At 59.2% G+C, this 27,866-nt stretch overlaps 1 protein-coding gene across 10 annotated transcripts; it reads left to right on the plus strand.

Moving 5' to 3' along the window:
- Positions 1 to 1,107: 1,107 nt before the first annotated feature.
- WIZ (WIZ zinc finger) lies at positions 1,108 to 27,818 on the plus strand. 10 transcript variants are annotated; one of them, XM_070792621.1, is made up of 13 exons: positions 1,108 to 1,262; positions 2,667 to 2,930; positions 7,993 to 8,065; positions 9,934 to 12,098; positions 13,180 to 13,503; positions 18,208 to 18,378; positions 19,280 to 19,783; positions 20,828 to 21,226; positions 21,797 to 22,348; positions 23,474 to 24,001; positions 24,195 to 24,614; positions 24,881 to 25,076; positions 26,083 to 27,818. In XM_070792621.1, the coding sequence occupies exons 2-13, from the start codon at positions 2,726 to 2,728 to the stop codon at positions 26,240 to 26,242; spliced, it is 5,697 nt and encodes a 1,898-aa protein (XP_070648722.1). In that variant the 5' UTR covers positions 1,108 to 1,262; positions 2,667 to 2,725; the 3' UTR covers positions 26,243 to 27,818. The 10 variants fall into 10 exon arrangements, with proteins under 10 accessions (XP_070648722.1, XP_070648724.1, XP_070648723.1 ...); XM_019963956.2 differs by lacking the exon at positions 1,108 to 1,262 and adding an exon at positions 1,555 to 1,898; XM_070792623.1 differs by lacking the exon at positions 20,828 to 21,226.
- Positions 27,819 to 27,866: the final 48 nt, after the last annotated feature.

A 27,866-nucleotide genomic window follows, 5' to 3' on the forward strand; every position in this document is an offset into this window, starting at 1 on the left:
AAGACAAACATGCAATTGATGGATAGGTGTTTGGGTGACTATCTTCCCTGGTGGCTCAAATGGTAAACTGTCTGCTTACAATTCGGAAGACCCGGGTTCATTCCCTGGGTTGGGAAGAGCCTCTGGAGAAGGAAATGGCAACCCACTCCAATACTCTTGCCTGGAAAATCCCATGGACAGAGGAGCGTGGTAGGCTACAGTCCATGGTGTCACAAAGAGTCGGACACAACTAAGTGACTTCACTTTTGGGTGACTGGATGAAAGGATTATGTGCAGAGATGGGTGGATGTTTGCTTGGTTGTATGGATAAGTAGGTATTTAGATTGGTAGTGGATGGATGAGTAGGTAGATGGGAGGTGGATGGTCATTGATTGAGTGAGTGGATGGATGGGTGGATAGATGAATGGATGGATGGATAGGTGGTGGGAGAGGTGGACGGCTAGGTGGTTAATCGACTGGATTGGTAAATGAGTTGCTGGGTGTGTGGGTGAATGGGTGGAGAGATGAATGGGTAGTTTGGATATGTGGATGGGTGATGGGTGGGAGAAGTAGCATTGTGTACATTATGGGGTCGCCTTGGCAACTGTGATCTTGGGGGTTGGGTGGAAAGGGGGGCTTTGCACTGGGGACCTAGGCCAGCTCTAGGGGCATGAAAGTACTGAAGTCCAGTGTAGGTAATGGGGAAGGAGGAAACGAGCTTGTGGTTGGAAGGTAGCAAGGGTCTGAAGGCTACGGATTGGCCATGTGGAATCCTCAATGACCTATGAATGACCCATGGGGGAACTTCTCTGCCCCCTCCCACTCTTCTGGTGCTATTAGCGGGCCTAGCATTGGAAGAACCAGTGGGGTGATGAAGAGCCATTAGGGACAGGAGGACAAGAGTGTTGTCATGGTAACAGAGCCTCTCCCTGGACTCTCAGGTCGCGCGGGCCCTTTAAGGGTCACCCTTCTGGCCACTCCCAAAATGGCGGCGCGCCTGCTGGCTGCCCCCCCACCGGGGTGGCGCGGGGGGGCGCCCCGGACCTCCCCATCATGGCGGCGCGGCGGGGCTGTCGCGCTGAGGTCACGGCGGCGCGCCGGGGGGGCGGGGCGGCGGGGGGAGCGATTTAAAGGGACAATGTCCCCCGAGCGGTGGAGGCGGCGGCGGCTGCGGAGGCCGTGGCACCGGCACCGGGAGCCGCAAGGGCGGTAGCGGCAGCGACGGCCGCACCAAAGAAGGGAGCGCCGAGCCCCGGCACCCAGCTGGCGGCGCCGCCTCCCCGGTGAGGCCCGGCCCGGCCTGGGGAGCCCGCGGGCGGGGCGGAGCCGGCACTGGGAGGGGGAGGCCCGGGCCGGGCCGGGCCAGGCGGGACCCCCCGGGGCGGGGGGCGGGGGCGGGGCCTGTAGGGGCGGGGCCTGGTCGGGGGCGGGGCCGCACAGGTTGGGGGGAGGAGCGGGGGTCTTGGGGCAGGTGTTCCCCCCCCCAACCTCGGCGCGTCCCGCGGGGTCTCCCGCCCCGAGGTGCACGGGCGGAGGGCGCATCGCGTGGACCCTGGCGCCCCGAGGGGTGTGCTGGCGCGGCGCCGCCACCACCCCTACGACCTCCGGGGGCGTCCAGGAGGGAACCCCCTTCCCCACGCTGCCAAAGTGCTCCGAAGTTGCGGTCCCGCCGGTTCCCCGCGGGCAGTGCCCACCCGGTGGGCACCCGCAGGTGGTTCCTCGGGGCCTGGGCAGGGACCCCCACCACAACGGCCAGTCCACGGATAGGCCCCCTGGGAGCCCCCAGGCCCTCGAGGGCAGCGCCTGCAGCCAGGCCTGGAGCCCCGGCCCCGCCCCGGTTGCCTGGGATCGGCCTCCCTACCATCTCCCTGGGGAGGGCGCCTCATTCCTGCCCTTCACTTTCCGCCGTTACCTTGAAGGTATTTATAGGTGGAGAAGACAGCCCCCACCCCCCATGGCCTCCCCAGGGTCCTCATTTCTGGACCAGGAGCTCCATCCTTCCCTTTTGCCCGCAGACTGGAGAGATCTTGGGAGGGTGGGATGGAGGAACCCAGGCTGGGTATGCATGAGGGGTAACGTTGGGGTGAAGCAAGAGGGTGAAGGCTGGGGTCACTTGCGGCTGAGCGTGAGGGTGAAAGGGTTAATGCTGGAGAACCCTAAGGTTGTGTGTGGACGGAGGGTTGGAGTGTGGGAAAAGTGAGGGGTAACTGATCCGGGCAACAGGAGTGAGAAAAGTGCAGGGGTAATGATGGGGAGACTTGAGACAGTGTATGGGATCAGAGTGTAGCAGTGCTGAGGCACACGCATAGAATATGCATGTGCATGGAAGTGAGTTCACAACTGGGAAAAGTGCAACCATGAATGAATGAAGGGAGGCATCTAAGAGAAGTAATAAGTTTAATGCTGCAGGAAAGCAAGGTGTCTAAGCGTGAATGCTGTAAAGTGGGGGAAACTGAGGCAGTGCAAAGAGAGGAGTTGTGGACGAAAGCCGAGGTGTGCTGAGATTAGAGACCATTGAGATCAATGTGTAGGGATAGGGCCTCAGCACTGGGACTTGCTCATCTGTGCTTGGGGGTAAACTGAGGCACCAAACCACAAGGGTGAGGACAGAGGCTTCGAGGAAGGAGAAACTGAGGCAGAATCCCTTTCCAGCCTCCCCTGAGCACCTGTCTCTCTGCCCCCACCAGACCTACAATGCCTCACTGAGCCCGGCCAGCAGCTGAGTGGAGCCAAGCAGAGAGCATCTATGGATGGGCCCCTGGCAGGCGGCCTGGCCGCCCCAGATCGTCCTCGAGGTCCTGAGAGACTGCCTGGCCCAGCGCCGAGAGAGGACATCGAAGGTGGGGCCGAGGTTGCTGAGGGGGAAGGTTGCATCTTCCGGTCTACCCATTACCTGCCTGTCACCAAGGAGGGCCCTCGAGACATTCTGGATGGCAGAGGTGGCATTTCTGGTAAGAGGGTGGGCCCTGTGGCCCTGATGGGAGCATCCAGCCAGTTCCCCAAGGCTCAGGGAGGGCCAAGTCACCCAGCCCATCAGGGGCTGAGTTGGGATCCTGAGTCTGCCTGGGTTCAGAGCCTTTGCCTTCTGCTTGGTTGCCCATTTTACAGTTGTGAAAACAAAGGTCTCGGGAACTAATGACCTGACTAAGGCCCACCCCAGTGGAGAGCAAGGAGCTGGGACTTGACTCAGGTCTGCCTGGCTTCCTTCTCTGCTCGTACTAATGGGGTCCAGATGCTCAGCTTAGCACCCCTGAGCTCCCCTCCCTGAACCCACTTGTTCTCCAGGTATGCCCCCATTCCCGTCAGTCTATTCCAGTTCTGTCTTGCTACAAGGTCTTGATGAGTCCCACTTCTGAGCCAGGGGCCCAAACAGCTTATGCCCCCTAGTGGCTGGGGAGAGACTGAGCAGTCAGGGATGACAGCCATCCCTTTATGCCTCTGTTTCCCATCAAAAGGGGATCTCGCACCATCCCCACCTAAAGAGTTGTCATTCCTTCATTAAATACTCAGCAACTACCATGTGCCAGGCTCCGTTCTAGCTGCTGGGGATACAGCTGTAAGCAAAAGCGACAAGAGTCCCTGCCCTCAGGGACCTGACATTCTAGTCGGGGAGACAGACAACAAGCAACTACACAAATAACATAAGGGCAGGTAGTGACAGGTGCTGTGAGGGTATTAAACAGAGTGCCAGGATCATGCCTAGGGGAACCTGGGAAAACCTCCCTGAAGGAGTGGAATTTGAAACAGCAGGTGCAGAGGCCCTATGGTAAGGAGGAGCCTGGTGTAGTCAAGGGCCAGGCAGGAGCCTGGTGTAGCTAAAGAGTGGTGGGTGCGGTGTAGGCTGATGTACCCCGTGTCTCCCTTTATCTCCTTGGTCTGCTCTAAAGGCCTTGGTTTCTAGGAATCTCCAAGCACCTCATCATGGGTCTCCTACATGCCAAGCCCTTTACGTGATCATCTCCTGTCATTCTCAAAAGAACTGTGTGGGGTAACCTCAGTTATTATTATCCATTGTTAGAGATGGGGAAACTCAGATCCTGAAGTGTCAAGTCAGTTTCCCAAGGGCCCACAGCCAGGCAGTAACCTGGCTTAACAGCCTTCATCCTTCACTACCACCCTATGTCAGGGCATCCTTGACCTGCCCCAGCTCACCTTAGTGAGGCTCATGAAGTCCAGTTACTTACAGAGCATGGCATGCTCACCTCCTCGGGGCTGGACACTGGTGCGCAGCCAGGGACCAAGCACACACACCACCTCCGCCCCTGCTGAACCCTACCATCTGGGGTCAGACAGACAGACCAGCCACCAGCTGTTAAGACGTAGTTGCACAGGTTGCAATGGGGGATGGCCAGGCTGGGGGACATCCCAGAGTCCTGGATGAGGAACCGTGAGTCAGGCAGGGGACAGGGGACATCCAGACAGGGGGCTCCACGCATGCAGTGGTGTGGAGGTGACTAGTGGTACCCAAAGATGTCATGTAGGAGCACGAGAGGGCAAGACCCCTGCTCAAAGAACCATACCCTCCCCCATACTCTTAGGAACCAAGGCCCAAAGAAAGGCAAGACTGTGTCCCAGGTCATGCAGCTGACCAGGGCAGGTCCAGGACTTTGACTCTGTGGGAGTCCTGGGGAACGGACTTTGGGACCTAGGACCCTCTTTGGGTCTGGCTCTGAGGAACTGGGCATTCTGCTCTACCTGGCAGAAGTCCTAGGTCTGAGGACTTCCCTGCTGGTCCAGTGATTAAGACTCCACGCTTCCACTGCAGAGGGTGTGGGTTCAATTCCTGGTCAGGGAACTAAGATTCCCATGTGCCACGTGGTGTGGCCAAAAAAGAAAAAGAAGAATGGCAGGTCTGGAGAGAGGGAGCAAGTAGGTAGGTGGGTAGATGTGTGCTCACTCCCCCTGGGGAGTCCACCAGGGTCCAGGGCATGTGCCTGGGGAGGAGGGGGGTTGTGGCTGCTGAGAGGGGACAGGTCTACTCCTAATGGTACCACTGAGCATCTAGGGCATGGGGCGAGGGCTTGACTTGGAGTAGGGCCATGGCCTGGAAGGTGGAGAAGGGTCTGGGCTTCAGACAGAGTGTCTGCCACACTGCCCTCTTAGCCCGTTCCACCCTGCCTTCCCTAGGCACCTGCCCTAGGAGTCTTGTGATGCCTATAAATAGGAACAGCCTCTGAGGCTGCCATTCCATGCTGAAGCCTGGGTCCTCCCTCATCCCCACCTAGTCCTGGGAGGCCCTTAAGAGCACCCCTGGAGGAGCTACTGCAAACTCCTCCACCTAGACATGGATGAGTCCACTGCCTCCTCTGTCCTCCATTATAGCTGTTGGCCTTGGCCTCACCTGCAGCCCCTCACCCAGTGCTTGGCTTCTCTGGTTGGCTTCCTGGGTGCACCTGAAGCTTGGGGGCTGGGATGGTCCATATGGATTTCTGAAGAGTCTGGTGCATGCCTGGCATTGGGACCAGGGAGCTAAAGGATGAACAATGCATCCTTTCTGCCCTCATGGGGTCCCAGAGTGTGGAGTGAGTGGGCCTGAGGTTCTCGGTCAAGCCTCCACCCTCTAACTTGGGGGGTGTCTGAGCCAACCCTAAACCCCAACCTGGGCAAACCACCCCCCTTCCTCCCCCCACCGCCGACTCTCTGGATTGAGCATTTACTCTGTGATCTCCCTTGGCGCCCGTCTCTGGCCCTTCCAGACTGGGGCCGTAGCTGTTGCCCTTATATCGAGGAGGAAACAGGCTTGGAGCGAAAAAGACATGCCCTTCAGTTTCCTGCATGGCCTTGAACTGGATCTGTCTGACTCTGATGTCTAGACTCCTGGCCACTTTGCCAAGCTGCCTGGCTTGGGCTTCAAGCTGCTCACGGACACCCTTCTCATTTTCAGTTGCTCACTTTCAGACCCTCTTGGGGACGGACCCCAGATGGCAGGAGCCAACGAGGGTGCCTCAGCACAGCCATCACTGGGGGCCGCATCCAGAGTGCCTTGTCTGACCCATAGGGACTTCTGAACCCCCTTCCAATGGTGGAAGCTGCGGATGAGCCCCCAGTTCCCCCAACAGTCTTGGATACGGCACCCTGCTTGGTCTGCTTCCTCCAAAGCACCTAAAAATAGGTGCTTCACTGGAGCCGCTCAAACAAAGAGGCCAGTACAGCCCCCTGGCTCACGGAATTCTTAGACAACAGCAATCGCAGAACCATCGAATCTGGGACACTCGGAATCTCAGGAGCTTGGGGTCCCAGAATCTCAGAATCAGGACATCTGGACCCTCGGACTTACGTGAACTGGCTGGCCTCTCCCACGAAGCTCACGTCTGGGACTCTTGTGTTCTCAAGAGACACATTTCTTGGGGTCTCACTCCCTTAGCTGGTCCAGGCCTTCATTCCCCAAACCTCAAACCCTCTCCAGCACTCCCCTGACCCTTGCATCCGGGCTCAACCCTGACCTGGCCCTGCTCCCCATCTGTCTACCACAGAGCTTCTCAAAGGAAGGAGATTCTACCCCCAGGGGACACTGTGGCCATGTCTGAAGACAATTTTGATTGTCATGACTGCAGGTTCAAGATAGGGGTGGCTCCTGGCATCTGGTGGGTGGAGCCCAGGGGTGCTACTGAAGATCCCACAACGCACAGGATGCCCCCCACTCCAGAGAATGATTCAGCCCCTCAAGTGAGCAGCACCACGTTTGAGAAACTGTTCTAAATGATGCAGACTCCTGTATCCCCATCACACTCTCACCTCCTGGAGGCCACGTGCCAGTCATGCGCCTTCTCTCAGGCTCCACAGAAAGACCCTTGTGGCGGTGATCACAGCCTGCTGACCCTTCCCCTCCACCCTCATCAGCTCTGAATTCTTTGGCCCCTGACAGTCGGCTCTCAATCTCCTGGGCAAATTGGAAAGTAGAGGATTGGGAAAAGTATCAGTACTAACCCCAGCACTTAGCCCTCTTTCTGGACCATCGTCAAATTGAAGCTGATCCAGCAATTGCATCTGTTGGGCTCTGGATGGGGCACAAGATCTCCCAGTGTGTTAACCTTGGCCCCAGCAATTGGCCTGTGCCCCGACTGGCATGCTTGCCTGCATCAGGCGGGCGTGGCAGGCAGAGGAGGCACAGGCCAGGATTCCTGTGGTCACTCCAGGCATTGGCTCCACAGGCGGATAATGGAGAGTTGGCTCTATCTGTGTGAGGTTTCCTAGGAGGGACGTGATTCCAAGTCGTAGGCCTGAAAGGGGGTCTGGGAGGCAGGAGGCAGGGATGGGCCCTCTGCAGCTCAGGCTCAAGGGCTCCTTACTCTTCATCTGGCAGCTGTTGGTTGAGTACCTGCCCTGTGCCAGGCACTGAGATGCTGCAGTGAGCGAGGCCCCTGGGGTGGGAGTGGGTGGCTTATGTGCCAGTGGAGGACCCTGGCAATTTCAGAGAGTGCTAAGGAAAGAAAAGAAAAAAGGCAATGAGTGAGGAATCACAGAGGCTCAGTTTAGCAGGTGGCCAGGGAAGGGTTCTCCAGGCAGAGGGAATAGCCAGTGCAAAGGCCCCAAGGCCAAAAACAGTGAGGTGGGCTTGAAGCTTCATGAGCTGTCTGGGCAGAGTGAGAGAGGGGTGAGGAGAAGGCGGCGAAGCTGGAAAGACCCGCAAAGGTCTGACCTCGCAGGGCCTTGCAGGTGGTTAGTTGGGAATCTGGCTTTTATTGGAGATATGATGAGAAGCCAGGCAAGTTTTTACCAGGGTGTGACTTAAAAAAAAGAAAAAAAGATCACCCTGGCTGCTAGGTGGGGGACAAAGAGAGGAAGACTGAAGGCAGCAAGCCCTGATGGTCCCCTAGGAAAGCCAAGAGGACCCCTCCAGAGAAACCCTTTCGGGGCTCAGGAGTACAGAGGCCAGAGGCCTCTCAGGGGAGAGGGATGGGGAGCTAGCTGGGCCCTTCCAAGGTGCCCGGTTGGGCTCCCAGAGCTGGGGTGCTGTGAAGGGCCCCAGCCAGGGGGACCCCAGCCCCTCAGGGTCTCCCCTCTCTGTTGCAGATGGGCAGCCCCACCCTGGCCTCAGCGAAGCCCTTCCCCGTGCCACCTCCGCCACCCATCGGATCAGCAGCTGGTGAGTTGCCACGCTGGCCCTGACCTCAGGGAGGGCAGGGGGGTGAGCAGGACATACCTAAGCCCAAGAGAAGCCCCTAGGAGTGAGACGGGGTCAGGAGGGAATCAGGATGCTAGGCAGGAGGAGGTGGCTCCTCTCAGGCAAGCCCCTGGGCGCTCGCAGGGGGTGGTGGGAGGACTGGGATGAACACAGACAGTCAACTCTCATTATCCCTGCCGGGAGCAGGGCCAGAAGGCCAGGAGCCTGGAGGTTGGACCCTCGGAGTCCTGTCTCTGCCAGGTGACCCTTAGAATAAGGTTCGGCTTCTCTGAGTCTCAGTTTCCTCATCTGTAAATGGAGTCCTTGTAGCGCATCTCACAACCTCACCTCGAAGACCAGAGGGATGTAGCGTCGGAGCAGGAATCAACAGCAGTGCTGATGGCAGCAACCTTTTATTAAATGGCTTGAAAGTGAAACTGTTAGTCGTTCAGTCATGTCCGACTCTTTGCAACCCCATGGACTGCAGCCCGTCCGGCTCCTCTGTCCATGGGATTCTCCAGGCAAGAATACTGGAGTGGGTAGCCATTCCTTTCTCCAGGGGATCTTCCTGACCCAGGGATTGAATCTAGGTCTCCTGCACTGCAGGCAGATTCTTTACCATCTGAGCCACCAGTGAAGCCCCCTATTAAATGGATGGGCAGGCGCTAATGTGTAACAACATCCATATTGGGATTAATAATAGCTCTGTTATTTAGCACTTTCTGTATACTGTGCTCTCAGTGTGGGACTTTACCCCACTGAATCTTTGCCATAGCCCTGTGGGGAGTGGGCCCGTTAACATGGAGGTAACCCCATGATTTCTGCTCAGCCTCGCAGTAGAGCCCATCTCCACATCTGTTCCATGGGTGTGAGTCATAGCCGTTTATGGAGGCCAGATCTTGAAAATGAGAGAAATCGATCAGGAACAGTCATAATAAGAACCCACACTGGTTGTGGGCCTACTGGGAGCTAGGCTTCAGGCCAAGTGAAGCGTTTCCCAGCACTGAGTTGTGTCACATTCACCCTGCACTTCACGGGGTCAAGGTTCCCATTTGAAAGCTTGTGGTTGCCATCATTTAAATAAGCACCTGCAGCGTGTTAAGTGTTCTTTGATTACGGTGTGAGAAAACTCCCTCAGTCACTGCATACAGGCACGGAAGCTCTTGGTTCTCGGGACTTGTCCCCATTTTTAGGGCTGGAAAACTGAGGCTCAGTGAGGTTGCCGCGCCTCCCCTTGCCCCTCAAAGGAGGTCAGGGTCACTGGAGCCACAGGCTGCCCAGGGCCTGACTCTGCCCTCCTCCCAAGACGGGAGACGCAGGGAGGAAAGTGCATTCTCTTGAATGGTTCCTGCTGCCGAGTTTTACCAAATTTGCTGGAAAGAGGAAACTCAATGCACAAATAACTCCAATTTGGGGAGGACCAAGACAAAAAAAGCAGCCTGCAGCGTAACTGAAATGGGAAAGTCATCTAGGACCCTCCCAGGGGACAGATGAGAGTTGACTGTGCCACCAGACTTGGAGACATTCCTTGTGATCCCCGCTGTGGTCTCTGCACACTCCGCCCCTGCCCCCACCCCCCACAGTGCAGCAGGGCTGGGTTCCATACACAGGCATGAGCCCTGGGAGCTGAATCTCATATTTGACCCAGCTGCTCTGGAAGGGTCCACACATACTCCCCCGACCTCCCAGCTGACACCCACACACTCCCCGCCTCAGTCCCCGTGGGCTGAGTTCTCTGGAACCTGTCTCAGACCGCCTGGGAACCACCCCCCACCCCCTCACTGTCCCTTGCCCAAGGAAAAGAAACCGAGGCCTGTGGCTAACCTGTCCCCATTGGCCCTTCCTTGCAGCTGCTGGGATGGAGGCAGCCTGGACTTCCAACCGGGCTCCCCCTCACCCCATCCCCTGGGCCACTACCCAGGCCCCCTGGATGGCCGGGGGCCTTGGGAGCGCCCCCTGATTCAGGAGGCTGGGGAGGACCTCGCATCTGAGCAGAGGTTTGAGGACTCCGTCATCATGAGAACCGTGAAGCCCCATGCTGAGCTGGAGGGCTCCAGAAGGTTCTTGTACCACCACCAAGGGGAATCAAAGGTATTTGAGAAGGTCCCCCGGGGCCGCCCCAGGTTCGACTGGCTGCAAGACGCAGATGAGGCGGTCCCGCTCCAGGATGCGGGGCTGGACATGGACTTGCCTCCCCAGCCATCACCCCTTACCTCCTTCAGGACAGTGCTCATGCCCGTAGATGATACCATGAAGACGTTGGATGGGCCGGTGGTGGGCACCAGAGAGCACCTGGCAGGCCTGGAGGGCCTGACCCAGCCGTCCGAGTGGAGCCTGCCCCGGTCCGCCTCAGAGGTGGCCACGCAGACCTGGACGGTGAACTCAGAGGCATCTGTGGAGCGGCTGCAGCCATTGCTGTCCTCCATCCGGACGAGGCCCTACTTGTGTGAGCTCCTGGAGGAGGTGGCCGAGGGGGCAGACAGCCCCGACGAGGACGAAGACGAGGAGCCAGCTGTGTTCCCATGCATCGAGTGCAGCATCTACTTCAAGCAAAAGGAGCACCTCCTGGAGCACATGAGCCAGCACCGCCGAGCCCCGGGCCAGGAGCCACCGGCTGAGCTGGCCCCGCTGGCCTGTGGCGAGTGTGGCTGGGCCTTTGCTGACCCTGGTGCCCTCGAGCGGCACCGCCAGCTGCACCAGGCCTCCCGGGAAAAGATCATTGAGGAGATTCAGAAGCTAAAGCAGGTCCCAGGTGACGCGGGCCGGGAGGCACGGCTGCAGTGCCCCAGATGCGTCTTTGGCACCAATTCCTCCAAGGCCTTCGTGCAGCATGCCAAGCTGCACGCACAGGAGCCACGGGGCCCAGCGGCCCAGGAGCCCTTCGGGGGCAGCAGCGGGGCGGGTAGCCCAGGCCCCGACGCCACCTCCCTTGCCTACCAGCCCTATGAGGACCCCTCGGGCCTCAGTGCCTGTGTTTTCTGTGGCTTCCCCGCGCCCAGTGAGAGCCTGCTCAGGGAGCATGTGAGGCTGGTGCACGCCCATCCCCACTGGGAGGAGGAGGATGGTGAGGCTTTTGAGGAGGAGGGCCCTGCCAGCCGGCCGGGCACCAGCCAGGACGCCTACACCCGATTCTCTGAGGCCGCCGACTACTTTGGCAAAGCTGAGCCGCTCTTGGCCCCCACGTGGCAGGAGAATCCGGCTGGATACGACCCCAGCCTGGCCTTTGGCCCAGGCTGCCAGCAGCTGGGCACGAGGGATTTCCCACTGTCAAAGCCACTCCCACAATGCTCGAGCCAGAGGCCCCTGGGAAGGCCAGCCTTCCCCTCGCCACTAGCATCCGCCGCCTACTCCTTACAGGCAAGCAGAAGCAAGAGTGTTGTCCAACCTCAGGGGCTCCCAGGCCACCTGGAGGACCAGAGGCACCCATGGAGTGAAGAGGAAGATGAGGAGGAGGAGGAGGAGGAGGAAGAATTACTGCTGGCCTCAGAAATGGAGTTTCCCCCTGAAAACAGGGTCTTTGCGCCGCCAGCCAGCCCCGGCCTCATCCCACAGTCAGCCCTGGAGCTGAAGCGGACATTCCGAGAAGCCCTGCAGACGGCGGTGGCCTCGCGGGCACAGCAGCAGCAGCTCTGTGGGATGGTGCCTGTAGTGCTGGTGGCGAAACTCGGGCCGCGAGTCATGGCTGCGGCGGCCAGGGCCCCCCCAAGGCTGCAGCCTGAGGAGCTGGGGCTGGGGGGCGCCCACCCCCTGGACTTCCTGCTCCTGGACACGCCACTGGGCGGCCCTCTGGGGCTGGACCCATTCCTGGATGGGGACCCAGGGGTGACACTGAAGCCTGAGGAACGGAAATGCCCCTATTGCCCTGACCGCTTCCACAATGGCATCGGCTTGGCCAACCACGTGCGGGGCCACCTGAACCGCGTGGGTGTCAGCTACAATGTGCGGCATTTCATCTCTGCTGAGGAGGTAAAGGCCATCGAGCGCAGGTTCTCCTTCCAAAAGAAGAAGAAAAAAGGTAGGGTGGCTCCACTCCAGCACCAACCCCCATCCGAGGCCAAGGCCGGGGAGATGCACAGCTGGGTGGCTGAGTCCTGAACCAACAAACCCTCAATCTAAAGCCTCCCTGTAGTGCCCAGCATGGTGAAGGCAGGGAGCTGGGGCCAAGGTCACCACATCAGAGGAGATATGGGGACATCCCAACTGTCTGGCCCTTCCAGTAGCTAGAGTGTAGCCCCAGGCAGAAAATATCACTGAATCCTTCATTCGACAAATCTTTACTGAGTGAGGTCACCACAATGAACAGAACAGGAGTCCCTGCCCTTCTGGAGTGCACAGTGCCAGAGGCATGGTGGGACCCTGGCTGACTTCAGAACCCCTGGGGCTGCCTGTGAGGTATGCTGATTTCCAGGCACCAAGGTTCTGATTCCAGAGGTCTGTCTCCACATGAGTGCCCTGAGGAGTTCTGATACTGGCGGACATGGAGCCTACATGGGGAGGGGCTGGTATGGTGTTTGAGAGGGTGTGTGTGTATGCACACTGTGGGGAACGGGCAGGGGACCGACTGCCACAAAACTAGGCAGTTACAATGTTAAGGGACCTGGGCTGTGATGGGGGCAGCTCAGGGAGGGGTTTAGGGAAGCCCAGAGAAGATCCCCAACTCTGGGGGATCTGAGCAGATTCCCAGAGGAAGGCATGCCACCCACTGATCCATTGCTTCATTCAGCCAAGGTTTCATTGATAACACTGGGGTGATACAGACATGAGCTCTAGAGGAAAGAAGGGTATTAATCAAACACTTGTCCAAATGACTGCAAATCGATCCTGGAGAAGTATTTCTGGGGGTGAGGTCCCTGATGCTTTGAGTTGTGTGAAGGGAGACAATAGAAGGCCAGGAAGAGAAAGCTTCTTTAAGTGAGCAGATGCAGGCAGGAGCGTGTACAACAAAGGGCAGGGAGGCATCCAGGGTGAGGACCAGCATGGGGTGTGTGATCCACTGGGGCAGTGGCCCTGGGAACTGGAGAGCGGAGGATGTAGAGTAACACACACACACACCCCGCCCCCTACTCAGGCAGTCTATGTCCTCTCTCTCTCCACAGTGGCTAACTTTGACCCGGGCACCTTCAGCCTGATGCGCTGTGACTTCTGCGGGGCCGGCTTTGACACTCGGGCCGGCCTGTCCAGCCACGCCCGGGCCCACCTGCGTGACTTTGGCATCACCAACTGGGAGCTCACTGTCTCACCCATCAACATCCTGCAAGAGCTGCTGGCCACCTCGGCTGCTGAGCGGCCCCCCAGCCCGCTGTGTCGTGAAGCTGGGGTGCCGCCTAGTGGCTTCCTGACCTCCCGCCGGCCCCGTTTACCTCTTACAGTGCCCTTCCCACCCACCTGGGCTGAGGACCCTGGGCCAGCCTACGGAGATGGTAAGGGGAAAGGGGGCAGGCAGGCTGGAGCCCTGACCCTTCCCAGGGGCCTGGAGGGATGGAGGAGTGGGAGGTGGGCCGCCACTCTGCTTTCCTGCAAGTGTTTTCAAGTCACTTTACCAAGTAGGTTGACTACTGTCCCACCACTTAGGGGTCCTATTTTACTCAGTGGCTGGGCCAGGGCTCTGTCTAGGTCCAGTTCCTCCCTGCCCTGCCTGACAGTGGTTTTAACAGAGGCTTACTGATCTCTTTACTAGGAGCCAGATACTCTTCTAAGCCTTTTACAAATATGAACTCATTTATATCCTCATAACAACCCTTTAAAGGCAGGTGTTATTATCCCCATTTTATCAATTAGGAAACTGAGGCTCAGAGATCTTCATTAATATGCCCAGGTCATACAGCTGAAAGCATGTGGAGCTGGGGTTTGAAAGCCCAGAAAGCATAAGCTTCAGAATCCTTGATCTTAATGATGTCTTTTACCTGGAGCAGCACTGTCTGGTGGAACTTCCTGAGGCAATGGAAATGTTCTCTAGAGACTCATACTGTCCTACAGGGTCACCACCACTGGCCACATATGGCTGTTGAGTCAAAGGCAGTTAGTACAAGGTTAGTGGTAATCCAAGTGGACATTGTAGATCTAGAGTTTACATTCTAGATTTTCAGTGGTGCCTACAGTGTCCATCTGGGCTTCCCAGATGGCTCAATGGTAAAGAATCCGCCTGCCAATGCAGGAGCCACAGGGATGCAGGTTCGATCCTTAGGTCAGGAAGATCCCCTGGAGGAGAAAACGACGACCATTCTAGTATTCTTGCTGGGATGATCCTGTGGAGAGAGGAGCCTGGTGGGCTATAATCCACGGGGTGACAAAGAGTCGGACACGACTGAGCAACCGAGCACACATGTATGCACTGTGTCCAGCAGCACTGATAACCCCTCCCTTAAGTGAGTGCTTGCTGTGTCCCAAGGTTTCACCTCACCTACACCTCAAAACAGTTCCATGCAGCTAAGGGTTTCTGTGTTCCTGTATTTTGGATAAGGAAACCGTGGGTCATCGGCTTTGCCACAGCCACCAAGCAGCACAGCTAGACTTCTGAGCACCACGTTAGGTGCTACCGTCAGAGGCTTGGGGGATCCAGAAGTAATATTTTGGTGAAGGAGCCTGGGGCAGGACTCCATGGAGGAAGTGGAAATATGAAGGACTCAGCCCGACAAAGCCTGACTTTGTGGGAGTCTTTACTGAACCTCACAGGAGAAAAACTCAGCAGTGAGGAGAACGTAGGCTCTGAGGAATGGAGAAGGTACCTGGACAGGGGAATTGTCCAGGGGCTGCTTGGGGCTAAGGGTTCCTTCTGTTTCTCCTATCTGGAGTTTTCAGGGTCCTGGGCTTCCCAGGTGGTGCTAGTGGTAAAGCACCCATCTGCCAATGCAGGAGATATAAACGATGTGGGTTCAATCTCTTGGTCAAGAAGATCCCCCGGAGAAGGGCAGGGCAACCCACTCCAGAATTCTTGCCTGGAGAATCCTGTGGACAGAGGAGCCTGGCGGGCTACAGTCCATAGGGTCTCAAAGAGTCAGACACGACTGTAGTGACTTAGCGCACACGCGCACGCGCGCGCACACACACACACACGCACACACGCATACCCCTAGATCTGTACTCTGCCTTTGCTGGATCCATCCACAAGACCGAAGGACATTTGAGGGTCTGCAAAGGGAAGAGTGTGGCTGTTGAAGCCCTCTCCCCTCCTTGGACAAGGAAGAGATTTGAGGCACAGAGAGAGGATAGTGGTTGGTTGAGGTCACACTTCAGGGAGAGGCGGAGTGGGGCCGTGACCTCAGGCTTCTTGCCTCTGTGAAGGCTATCCCCTAGGCAATCAGCTCAGATAACCTGGCTAGGTTTCCTGGTGTCTCAGTGGTGGCTGGGAGGTGCGGTTGCTCTGAAGGTGGCTAGTCGTGGGTGGGAGAGGGGAAGGAGGTGAAGGAGGGGACAGGAAGCAGTTTATAGGCTCCAACCTTGGCCCCTTCTTTCTCTGAGTCCTGGATGTCAGGCTTACACCCTTTACTTGGCACCCGGTTCAGGCACCCAGGGGATGACAACACGCAACCAGCAGCCAGGTTCTGTTTCTACCAGAAGACCAATGTACCAGCCCCCAGTTAGTGCTGAGGAAGTTGACCATGTCACTGGGACAAAGGAGTCAGCCTGCTACCGCACTGGCCCTGTCCTTGGGGGGTTAGGGGTATGATCAGTCTTTCAGTGAACATGTTGTGGGTGAGGGTGTTAAGGAGTGGTTGAGAAGATCCTAGAAGCCTTGAGAAACGATGTCCAACAGAAGGGCCAGGTCCGGGCACCAACCACGAGAAGCGGCCATTCTTAGAAGGATCTCCCATGCCTCCCAAAGTGGGCGGTGGGGAGCGGACTCCAAGTTGGGGGCGGGGCAGTGGTCAGATGCTAGTCCCACCCAGCTGTCAAGTAACAGCTGGGGGCAATCCGTTTAGTTTGGGGGAGGGAGAAGCAGGTTGCGCTTGAAACGTGCAGTGCCGGCCTTGTGTGGAGTTCAGTAGGATTGCCAGAGAGCGCCGTCAGGGGACAGCTGGATGCCAGCATTGATGTTGGGGGATCCTCCTGGTTGGGAATCAGGTGTCTTCCAGGATTCCTGACCCGGAGGGGAGACTTCCAAGGAAGGGAATGAAACAGTGTCCCCAGGCAGGTCCTAGGTTCGCCCGTCGGGCTCTAGGAGCCTGGATGCTGTTAAGGCGAATGCGTGTGGCCGGAGGATTCCCATCGTAGTCTTAGAGATGTCCAGGGTACGGGGAGAATGTCTCGGGCCGTTGAGACCCGGCTAGAGCAGCAGTTGGCAGCCACCAGTAGCACTGCGTGCGTGAGTGCGCGAGCTCTCCTCTGGTCGGGCGGGGACAAGGGGGGCGGGGGGGCCGGGGGGGGGCGGGGTGTGTGTGTGGGGGGGGGGGGGTGCGTTCGCGGTGCTCGGCGCTCGGCTGGCTGCCCTGGGCGCACCCCGAGGGGTGGGGCGGAGCGGAGCAGGCTCTGCGGCGGCGGCACTCGGCGTTCGGCTGCTCTCGCCTGGGGCGGCCGCCCCGCGTGCGCCGGAGCCAAGATGGCCGCCTCCACCGCCCAGTGCCGAGTGACAAAAGCGGAGAGCAAGGCGGCGGCGGGGCCGCGCGCGGGGGGCGCCCGTGAGCGCGCGCCCGCGGGGGCGCCCCCGCCGGGCCCCCCGAGCCCGGGCCCCGCGGCTCTTCCCTCGCCGCCGCCGCCGCCCCCACCCCCGCCGCCGCCGCCGCCGTCGCGGGACGGGCCCAAGGCCGAGCCGGAGCCGGGGCTCGGGCCCGCGCCCGCGCCGGGTAAGAGCCCGCGCCGGGGAGGGTGCGGGGAGGGCAGAATTGGCGTCCCGCCCGGCCCCTGCTGCAGCCGCCGCCCCAGACACCCGCCGTCCAGTCTCCGGGACTTCCCCTCCCCCCAAGCGCTCCAGTCGCGGGGACCCTGGGCCTCCTGTCGCGGCTCGCAGGGTCCCGAGCTTCAGGAACACTCTCCGCCGCCACTTTGCTGAACCCTCACCCCATCTGACAGATAGCCGCTAAGCTCCTTGGAGCCCGTGGTTTGCTTCTCACCGCAGCCTCTGTTCCTCCGGCGCGGAAACCGACTCCAAGTCACTTCAGCCTTGACACGGTCGCTGCCCCGACTGACAGATGAGCCCACTCCACCCGGAGACTTTGACAAAGTCCTCGGCGTCCCAGGCGCCCACCCCCGCCGAACCCCAACTTCCTTTCTCTTTGCCTCTGTAGGACTCAGACTGAGCCCGGGACCTACCTGTCCGTCCCTCCCCACCTCCCGCTGCTCATAACACGGAGCACCTCCAGGGCCCCATCTGACACACCATTCCTTCATTCTGACCTCTCTCCATGCTCTGAACGCTAAAACTCGGACTCAACAGGCCTCTCAGGCTCCTTTCTCCAAAAAAATAGACCATGAAAACTCACTTTTGATTCTGTGTCCTCATACATCTTACCCAGAGAAGCTTTCCAGCCTGATGGATGCCTCAGAAACTTCTGAGAAAGTTCAGTGATTCCCATTCTCACTGTCCCCAGTCAGGTCCCCGGCTGTTCCAGGCTCACAGTTCTTACTTTTACCCTTTCCTTGGGCTTAGCTTGAGATTAGAAGACCAACCTAGGGCCCCCAGTTGTCTTGCCTGGTGGAGATTCCCCACAAGTCTTTGGGAGCCTCCCTTCCAGTCCTGTGCTGCCTGCCTCTGCACTGCCTCTGTGGCCTCTGACCTTGGCCTTTTCTTTCCGAATTCCCTTTCTGACTGCCACCTACCCGTACCCCCATGACTGACAGATGCTCCGCTCCGCAGAGAGGAGCCCAGAGACATCTCTCTGCCTGGAGAGATATTTTCTCTGAGATTAGCACTGCGTCCGGTGACCTGTCTGTGCTGTGGTAGGTGGAAGCTGTTCCTAGTCTGTGCTGTCAGTTGGCGGCCTCGACATCCCTGCATCGTATCGGAGCTCGGGGTTATGGATGGAGCCTCAGCTTTCATGGGGTGAGCTGCGTCCCAGAGTGAGAGCAGGCACCAAGGATGAGGAAGAAGGCTCCCACTACTGCCAGCCCTACGCCCCTGGCCCTCCGTCCTCACAGGGGTAGACAACCCACACCTTACCTGGGCTGAGCCTGTCTTCCCAACCTCACAGGCCTGGGTTCTGAGGAAAACGCAATGGTGGCCATGGACTTGGGCTCCCCCCCGCTTCCCAAGAAGAGCCTGCCTGTCCCTGGGCCCCTGGAGCAGGTGGCCAATCGGCTGAGCAGCAAAATGGCTGCAGAGGTTCCTCATGGCAGCAAGCAAGAGCTGCCGGACCTCAAGGGTGAGTGGCGCAGGTGACAAGGGTGCTGACCAGGCTGGTCATGCTCTCAGGGAGCTCTTGGGCTGGAGGGTTAATGGTGGGGAGGCCCTCGGTTAGCCACAGCTTTCTCTCTGGCATCTCATGGTACCAAGGAGACCCCCGGCTGTCTTCTCTCTTGAGTTTTTGCTGCCACAGGCATGCTTGGCCTCGAGCCCTGGTCAGGGGAGGGGCATCCAGAGAGGCAGTGGGCACTGTCATCAGGAGCGCACCCCCAGATCCAGTTCATGCGCTGACTGTAATTGTCGGTAGCTATCTGATCTTCTCCATGAAACTGCCTTGTCCTTCCGTTGATTCTCAGGTTGTTACTCAGGAATGGCAGGCACTGTGCTGGACCCTTGGGATGTGAGAGACGCAAAAGAGACCTGGCCTTTGTCTTTGGGGGTCACTGCCGTTGGGGGACAGCAAGGCAGAGAAGTAGAGATGAGGGCTCTGCAGAAAAGCGTGCAGACAGGGCCCCACGGAGACCATGGCTGAGGCCACCAGCCTAGCATCTGGGGCACGAGTTAAGCTACTCTTTAAAGTGTGTGCCTAGCAGGTCAGCGTCTGTGTGAAAACTTGCTGCCAGGACACCCTGGTACATTAGAAATGTGAACAGCATGTCACCGCGTGGACCACCAAGGGCTCTGCCTCCTGCTGTGTGCCTTTGGGCACAACTTTTCCTCCCCCTCTCTCTGAGACTCAGTTTCCTATATTTGAAAACTGAACAGGCCAAGTCCTGCCTCATTAGGGTCATTTTAAGTGTGGGAGGGGCTGACAGAAGCCAGGAGCCTGCGTGAGCGGGACCCCAGGGGGAGGAACAGCGGGAGAGCAGAGCCTGTGCAGCCTCACAGACAGCTCTCCCGGCCTCGGTCTCACCCTCCAGCCCAGAGCCTGACCACCTGCGAGGTCTGCGGTGCCTGCTTTGAGACACGCAAGGGCCTGTCCAGCCATGCGCGCTCCCACCTGCGGCAGCTGGGGGTGGCCGAGTCGGAGAGCAGCGGTGCCCCCATTGACCTCCTCTACGAGCTTGTGAAGCAGAAGGGCCTGCCTGACACACCCCTCGGGCTGCCCCCAAGCCTGACGAAGAAGTCCAACTCGCCGAAGGAGATAGTCGCTGGAGCCCCACGACCTGGTCTGCTCGCCCTGGCCAAGCCCCTCGATGCCCCTGCTGTCAACAAGGCCATCAAGTCGCCTCCCGGCTTCTCAGCTAAGGGCCTGGCCCACCCGCCCAACTCCCCACTCCTCAAGAAGGCATCGCTGGCCCTGGCGGGCTCCCCTACCCATAAGAATCCTGAGGACAAGAGCCCCCAGCTGTCTCTGAGCCCCCGGCCAGCCTCTCCAAAGGCCCAGTGGCCCCAGTCTGAAGACGAGGGGCCCCTGAACCTCAGTGAGTGCGGGTCCTGGGAGCCAAGGGAAGGGTGGGGCCTCAGGCTGGGCCTCGGGGCTCGGGGTGGATGCAGTGGGGACTGTAGCGCCTGCGTATCCTGGGTCGGCTGGGTCAGAGCGTGTTAATTAAGGTGCTGTGTCTCCGTTTGGGCATATTACCTGTCTCCCATTTCACTTCGCCATTCTTCCCCCTGGAAGTCTGGCGGTGGCTACTAAGCCTGCCAGGGTCATCCTTGCCCCTTAGGGCTGCTTTTGACCTTCTCTGGGCCTGAGGGTTGGGGCAGTGAAGGTAGCCAGGGTTCCCATGGGGCACCTGGGGTCCTGCAGGTAAACAGGTGGTCCACTAGCCAGGTGGGCCCATGCTTGGCCCTGTCTTCACATCCTCTTGTTCCTGGTGTCCTTTGCAGAGGTACCTCCGTGCCCAGGGCTGGAACTATACCTCTTGGGCTGCCTGTGGGCATGGCAAAGAAGGGCTTGGGAAGCAACTCCCAGGCATGGTGAGCAGACTTAACAAAGGCCATCTCAGGAATTCAGACCTCCCCGCACATTTGTGGGCCTCAGGGTCTGAGAGTGAGCCTAGGGTCTGGCCCCCTGACCAACAGGGCACCCCAGTTGCACCTCATGTTCCAATGAAGCTGCTTCCACGGTCTGTGCTTCCAGGAGCAAGGGTCTGAGCAGGTGTGCCCTTGGTTGTGTGATGCCTGGCAGCCAGTGTGCCCCTGCTTTGTCACCTCCAGCCCATCCTGCACAGCTTCCCTGGCTGAAGGGGGCCTGGAAGCCTCAGATTGTGCCATTAGAACTGGGCCACTGCCTCTCTACCCCGCTGTCTCCGTAGCCTTAAGCTCTCTACACTCACCTTGACGCCAAAGGCCTAGGCAAGGAACATGACTTTCTGCTGCCCCAAACCTCATAAATCCACAGCAGTGAGTCTTGGACTCCCACCAGCCTGGGCCGCCGAGACTCACACCAGGCCTTCCCGCCTCAGTCCCGGAGGGCCGGCCGAGGTGGCGGCCGTGAACCGCCCCCCTGTGTTTTGTCTCCGCAGCTTTAGATAGTGACGGGGGCAGAGAGCTGGACTGCCAGCTGTGCGGTGCCTGGTTTGAGACCCGCAGGGGCCTGTCCAGCCACGCCCGCGCCCACCTGCGCCACCTGGGCGTCAGCGACCCGGATGCCAAGGGATCCCCCATAGACGTGCTCCACGGGCTCATCCGGAGGGCCGGCGTCCAGATCCGCCTCCCACTCGGGCGGGGCGCCCTGGCCCTGCTGGGGCGGCCTCCTCCCGCTTCTGCGGCCCTCTCCTTGCTCCCCCCCCCACCGCCGGCCAAGAGGGCCAAGCTGAAGGCCAAGGGTACGGCCAGCCCCTGGGGGAAGCAGGACCTCCCGGCCGCCGCAGCCGCTGGCATTTTCTGGGCCTCTGATGTGGAGCCGTCTCCTCTCAACCTCTGTAGGTTCTCGCTTCAGCCGCCCCGGTCCTCCCTGCGGGCCCTGGAGCCCCTCCCAGGGTGGGGAGTCACAGCCCTGTCCCTCCTCCTTCCCTGCTGAGGCCGGGAGTGGACAGGGGCCCTTAGCAGTGGCCCAGTTCTGCCCAGAGATCTTGCTGGCCGTTGGCTGCTAGGCCTTCTCTCTCGGCCTTTGACCTTCCCTCAGAATGAAGGCCAAGGGTGGGGTGCTGCCTCTTGGTATAGAAGGTGCCCATGGTTGCCCCTGGTCTGGATGGCAGGGCTACCACTTCCTGCCCCCATCCCGGTTGGGACCCTCAGGGCTGTGGCGTCTTGGTTCTGTCCTTTTTCCACCAGGACGCAAGGCCCGCAGGCTCTCTCTAGAGCCTCCCTGCGCTCCTGCCGGGGGTCTGCCCCCACCCCAGCCCGCTCCTCAGCTCCCTCCCTTGCACTTACCCTCCCTCACCACCCCGGCCCCTGGACATGCTGCTGTCCACGCCCAGCCGACCAGGAGACCCGCAGGTGATGATGCTCACAGTGCCGGTGAAGCTGACCGCCCCTCTCTCCCGCTGCAGCCTCGGGCCCGGAGCCGGCACGCGACATCCGCTGTGAGTTCTGCGGAGAGTTCTTCGAGAACCGCAAGGGCCTGTCGAGCCATGCCCGCTCGCACCTGCGTCAGATGGGCGTAACCGAGTGGTACGTCAACGGTTCACCCATCGACACGCTGCGGGAGATCCTCAAGAGACGGACCCAGTCCCGGCCTGGCGGACCCCCCAACCCATCAGGGCCTAGCCCCAAAGCTCTGGCCAAGGTGGTGAGCAGCGGAGGTCCTGGCAGCTCACTGGAAGCCCGCAGTCCCGCGGACCTTCACCTCTCACCCCTGGCCAAGAAGTTGCCACCGCCACCAGGCAGCCCCCTGGGCCACTCACCAACTGTCTCTCCTCCTCCCACGGCCCGGAAGATGTTCCCAGGCCTCTCCTCACCCTCCCTGCCCAAGAAGCTGAAGCCTGAACAAATGAGGGTTGAGATCAAGCGGGAGATGCTGCCGGGGGCCCTTCATGGGGAACCGCACCCATCCGAGGGTCCCTGGGTGGCACCTCGGGAAGACATGACCCCCTTGAACCTGTGTAAGTGTGACCCTGGGGCAGGACAGGGAGAACAGGTAGAGGGGTCTTCCCCTCACTTCCCTCAGGGGTACCCGGAACACCCAGGGTTGAAATGGAAAAGGAAGTAGTACACAGGTCCAGAGGACAAGGGGCTAACTGAGAGTTCCGGCTATGCAGACCCCCAACTGAGTGAGCTGCTGCTTGATGATTCTACATTCCTGTGAAGGAGGCAGAATTGTGTCATTAGGCAGGGGTAAAGAGATTCTCTCTGCCATCTTTGATTGGTAGTGGCTACCATCCAGATTTCTAGGGGGAAAAAAAACACGCTTGTAGGGATCAATCAGTGATGTCTGCCATGGGCAGGAGTGTAAGTGCTGGAAATGAGTGTCTCTCTGATATTCCCGGTCACTAAGCACTTGGCATTTGGAGTTCAGGTTAAGGTCTCAGCTGCTCCAGAGTCTTACCAGTACGTGACTTTGGACAGTTTCCTCTTTTGGAAGATGGAGATGCTCATGCTCCCAACTCTACAGTTTTCCGAAGTGGTGTAAAGCACTTAGCTTTAATGCTGAAACAAAGCTCCATGTATGCAGCAGTTGTAACATCCCTATTACAGCAAGCAAGAGTGCTCCCCTCTCGAACTCTCACTGTGTTCATTCTGCTCCAGTTGGTTGAGCTGCTGTGTGCCGAGCAGGTAAGGAGGGCCCAGGCCTCTGCCTTAGTGCTCACATGCATTCCACGACTGCTGTAAACCACATGTTTTGAATTGCTCCGCTTTAGACCCCAGGAACACAAGAGAGGTGGTTTCCATCTCCCATTTTGCAGAGGAGGAAACTGAGACTCCCAGCTTCACATAGGGAGTCATAGCCAAGCTTGCAGCTGAGTCCAGGAGCCAGGGAGCACTTGCCCCTCAATCCATCACAGTGTCAGGGAGTCATCGTGAAGCCAGCTAGAATATGAGGTGATAGAAGCAGCAGAAGGGCTGGATCATGTACTCAAGGGCCTCTGGAGGCAGATGAGGGAGTGGGTCCATTCAGGTCTGGGACTGCATGGATGGGCAGCGGGGCACTTAACACTGACCTTGAGCTTGGAGGCTTCCTGCCAACAGCCGCCGCCTCCCTCTCCTCCCCCTACCCCGACCCACTGCAGCATCCCGGGCAGAGCCGGTGCGTGACATCCGCTGTGAGTTCTGCGGCGAGTTCTTCGAGAACCGAAAGGGCCTGTCAAGCCACGCACGCTCACACCTGCGGCAGATGGGCGTGACCGAGTGGTCTGTCAACGGCTCACCCATCGACACGCTGCGGGAGATCCTCAAGAAGAAATCCAAGCCATGCCTCATAAAGAAGGAGCCGCCGGCTGGAGACCTGGCCCCTGCCTTGACCGAGGACGGGCCTCCCACAGTGGCCCCTGGGCCCATGCAGGCCCCCTTGCCCCTGGCGCCAATGGCTGGCCGGCCAGGCAAACCCGGAGCTGGGCCAGCCCAGATTCCCCGTGAGCTCACCCTGGCACCCATCACTGGCACCAAGCATTCAGCCACCGGCTACCTGGGCTCTGTGGCAGCCAAGCGGCCCCTGCAGGAGGACCGCCTCCTCCCAGCAGAGGTCAAGGCCAAGACCTACATCCAGACTGAACTGCCCTTCAAGGCAAAGACCCTCCATGAGAAGACCTCCCACTCCTGTAAGCAGTGGGCGGCAGGGTCCAGGGAGGGCATCTGCCAGGGCCTGTCGGGCTGGGCAGTGCCATGTCGCTCAGCCCCAGTGGGGGTCAAGGCGCCTGTGGGAGGCGGGACTGACTCCCGACCTGGGCAGTGCCTTCTGGGTACCCCTGCTCCCTCGGGGCTGGGGCTCAGCAGCACCCCCTCTGCCTGCAGCCACTGAGGCCTGCTGTGAGCTGTGTGGCCTTTACTTCGAAAACCGCAAGGCTCTGGCCAGTCACGCCCGGGCGCACCTGCGGCAGTTCGGCGTGACCGAGTGGTGCGTGAACGGCTCACCCATCGAGACACTGAGTGAGTGGATCAAGCACCGGCCCCAGAAGGCGGGCGCCTACCGGAGCTACATCCAGAGCGGCCGTCCCTTCACCAAGAAGTTTCGCAGTGCCGGCCACGGCCGCGATGGCGACAAGCGGCCGCCCCTGGGGCTGGCCCCTGGGGGCCTGGCTGTGGTGGGCCGCGGTGCTGGGGGTGAACCAGGGCCCGAGGCTGGCCGGGCAGCCGACAGTGGTGAGCGGCCTCTGGCGGCCAGCCCGCCAGGCACCGTGAAGGCCGAGGAGCACCAGCGTCAGAACATCAACAGTGAGTGCTGGTGGAGGAGGGTCACGAGCTGCCCCCGGGTCCTCTGCCATGCATCTCCCCTCAGGTCACTTTCCCAGCCACCCTCCTGTTGAGTCATCCACCGTCTGTCCCACCTGTCCCGCGGTCCAGGAGGTTTCCATTCACCAGCAATCCTGACTTAAAATTCCCGCAGCATCTGCCCCTCACTCGCTAAAGGCGGGAACCTCTTCGGGGGCCTTGCCATCCGGCTCATCTCCCGTCCCACTCCCCGCTTTTCCCCACCTCAGAATTTGAGCGCCGACAAGCCCGCCCTCCAGATGCCTCTGCGGCCCGGGGCAGTGAGGAGGCCAATGACCTGCACCAGAAGCTGGAGGAGGTGCGGCAACCTCCACCCCGGGTCAGGCCAGTCCCCGCCCTGGTGCCCCGGCCCCCCCAGACATCACTGGTCAAGTTCGTGGGCAACATCTACACCCTCAAGTGCAGGTATGCAGCCCTCCCCTGGGGGAGGGAGGAGACCGCCCGCCCAGGGCTTGGCCTCCAGAGCCTCTGGGCCAGACTGGGGTGTGGCTGGGCCCAGGGTGGGGGCTCCTCACAGACAGCGATGCCCCACAGCCTCAGGCCCTTGAGCTTTATAACCTGCAAGACCTGGGTTCAGTTGCCGGCTCTGACCACAGTTTAGTGACCTTGAGCGAGAGTTTCTTGCTCCATACCTCAATATTCCCACCTATAAAATGGGATTGATAACAGATCCACCAAATAGATTTGTTGTCAGGATTAAAAGTTGTGTAGTTACAAAACACTCAAACTGTACCTGTCACATAGTAAGCAGTTGGCAAGTGTTTGCTGGATTAAGGAGGAAAAAAATAGGTCTTAGTTCATTGTTAGTAAAGTCCACGCATCCATCAGTGTCCAGGAAACTGAGAGTCTGGGATGCAGTGTGCCTGCCTCAGGCCACACAGGCCAAGTCAGAAGTAGGATTCAAACCCAGGGCTCAGGACCATGAGCTTGGGTTCTGTATTTGAGGCTGAGAGAGTGAGGAGTGGGTGAATTGGGAGCGTGAGTCAGGTGGGTTGGAGTTGGTGTCCAACCCCCCTTTCCCTGGCTCCCGTCCTTCTCTCCTGGGGCCTGGCAGGGTTGCATTTGCTTCCCTGGGGTCCCTCTCCGCCTCAGAGCACATGTTTCAGTCACCTGGCAGAGGTGTTTAGGAAGCTCAGTGACTCATACCCAGCACCTGAGCTGGCAGACTGCCCTGAGCATAGGGGGGGTCTCTCCAGGGGGCCCTAGCACGACCCCATGATGGATAGAGGTAGCTGTACGTAGGAGGACACCTAACTTCTGGGTCCCCCTTTCCTCACATCCTGGGCCTGCTCTGTTCACAGTGAGGAGCAGCAGGTGTGCCTGATGCTCAGGGTGCGGCCAGGGCTATGGTTCTGCCTCTCCTTACTGCAATGGCCACTTTTTCCTCTCTCTGTTCCCCATGCCCCCCCAGGTTCTGTGAGGTGGAATTCCAGGGGCCCCTCTCCATCCAGGAGGAGTGGGTGCGGCACTTACAGCGGCACATCCTAGAGATGAATTTCTCCAAAGCGGACCCCCCGCCGGAGGAGCCTCAGGCCCCACAGGCACAGACAGCGGCAGCAGAGGCACCCTAACACAAAAGCATTCCAGACCCCCTCTCACGCCATCTTTCTCTCCTTCTTCTCCTCTCTTTCCTCCCTCTTTCTTTTCTGTTTCCAAAGGAGCAAGCCAAAACCTCAAACCGGTACCTTTCACGGGCCGGGCACACTACAGCCGGGGCACCGGAAGCCAGCTAGCCACCCTTCCCCTAGCCCAAGGACTCTGGGGCCACACACAGGGCATCTTCCTCCAGCCCACACCCACCTGCCCATTTGGTTCAGCAGCGGCAGCGGCCAGGTGTCTGGCGGCAGCCAGTCGGTTCACAAGGGAGGAAGACCAGCGTTCTCCCGTGTCCAGCAGTCAGGCGGGCTCTTTTTGCCATCTGTGGCCACTTGCAAAGACCCCAAGGACCCCTGTCCTGGTTCCTTCTTGCCCTTGCCCCTGTGAATATCCTCTCACACACGCACGCACGCACTCACGGACCTCGTGAGACCCGGGAATCGGCCCCAGCCCTCCAGTTCCCGAGTTGAACGACTACCACATCACGCCACGGTGCTTGCTCAGGAGAAGGCATACTCCCTCTGTGGCCCTCTGCCAGGGCCTGGGAGCCCCCTGCCTGAGCCCACAATGCCACGGAAATCCTTGTTGGCCGCCTCCCCCTCATCCCTTGCAAGAGGGGCCTTCCCAGCCAGGAAGAGCTCAGAGCTGACAGCTGCCTCCTGCGGTGTCAAGGCCCTCCCAGAGTCTCGGGGGCTCTGGGGCCTGGGAGGGGGTGGGGGTGGGACTCTCCTTCCCCACCCTCACCCCCCCCCCCCCTTTCACTGTTGCTTTCTATGTATAGCTCCCTAGACCTTTCACTTTTTTAAAAACGCGTTTTGTGTAGAGAATAAGGAACGTCGATCTTTTTATTTTGCAATCCTGGGCCAGCTAGAAACCGGGAGCCGATTGCCCTTTTAACTTTTTTCAGTGGCCACATTTTGGTTATCGATGTACCTAGAAGTATGTAAATTAGATTAAATTTCTCTTCTGGAAACACCCCGGGGCAGGCAGCCAGCGTTGTGTTTTTCTGTCGAGTGGACAAGCTGGCATTGTCTGTCTGGCAGCCAGGGCTGGGATCAAGCACCTCCGCCAAAAGCCCCTGGAAGCCCTGGGTTTTCCTGTTGGCTGCCAAGCCCACCAGACCTGTCTGGGGATGAGCCCAAGTTCCCAGCTGTTGGCCCTCCATGGCATGGCTGGTGGTTGGGGGAGGGGGCGGCGGGTGGGTCTCTGGCCAGCTGGTGCGGCAGCTCCTGTGAGCCAAGGAGAGGAACCAGAGCCCTGGGCAGCTGGTCTGGGAAGGGAGCCAGGATTGAGCCATGATTGAGGCCTAAAGGGCTCTCCGAGGGCAGGAGCTGTCCATTGAGGGTGTGGGGACCTTCACTGGTGGGGAGGGTGAAGTGCACAGCCGCTGGGACTGCCCTGCCTTCAAGACATGTGACCTGTGTGGGGAGATACACACACTTCCTGAACCCAACTAACACAAGGGGGAAAAAGAGCTGCTGGCTCCTTTTCGTTGTTATTTATTTTCTCATTCTGCAAATGTTTATTGAACGTTTCTGAGATTTTAAGAGATTTTGTTGGCTGCTCCTTCTTGTTTATTGCATGTGGTTTTTTAGCTCA

Source organism: Bos indicus, chromosome 7, assembly GCF_029378745.1.
Source record: "Bos indicus isolate NIAB-ARS_2022 breed Sahiwal x Tharparkar chromosome 7, NIAB-ARS_B.indTharparkar_mat_pri_1.0, whole genome shotgun sequence".
In the NCBI taxonomy this organism is placed as follows: domain Eukaryota; kingdom Metazoa; phylum Chordata; class Mammalia; order Artiodactyla; family Bovidae; genus Bos; species Bos indicus.

Excerpts from the sequence above, each read along its gene's own strand:
- WIZ (XM_070792621.1), top strand. The coding sequence starts at position 2,726 with ATGGATGGGCCCCTGGCAGGCGGCCTGGCCGCCCCAGATCGTCCTCGA. Across the intron at positions 2,931-7,992 it reads TGGCAGAGGTGGCATTTCTG|ATGGGCAGCCCCACCCTGGC; the intron begins GTAAGAGGGTGG and ends TCTCTGTTGCAG. Across the intron at positions 22,349-23,473 it reads CATGACCCCCTTGAACCTGT|CATCCCGGGCAGAGCCGGTG; the intron begins GTAAGTGTGACC and ends GACCCACTGCAG.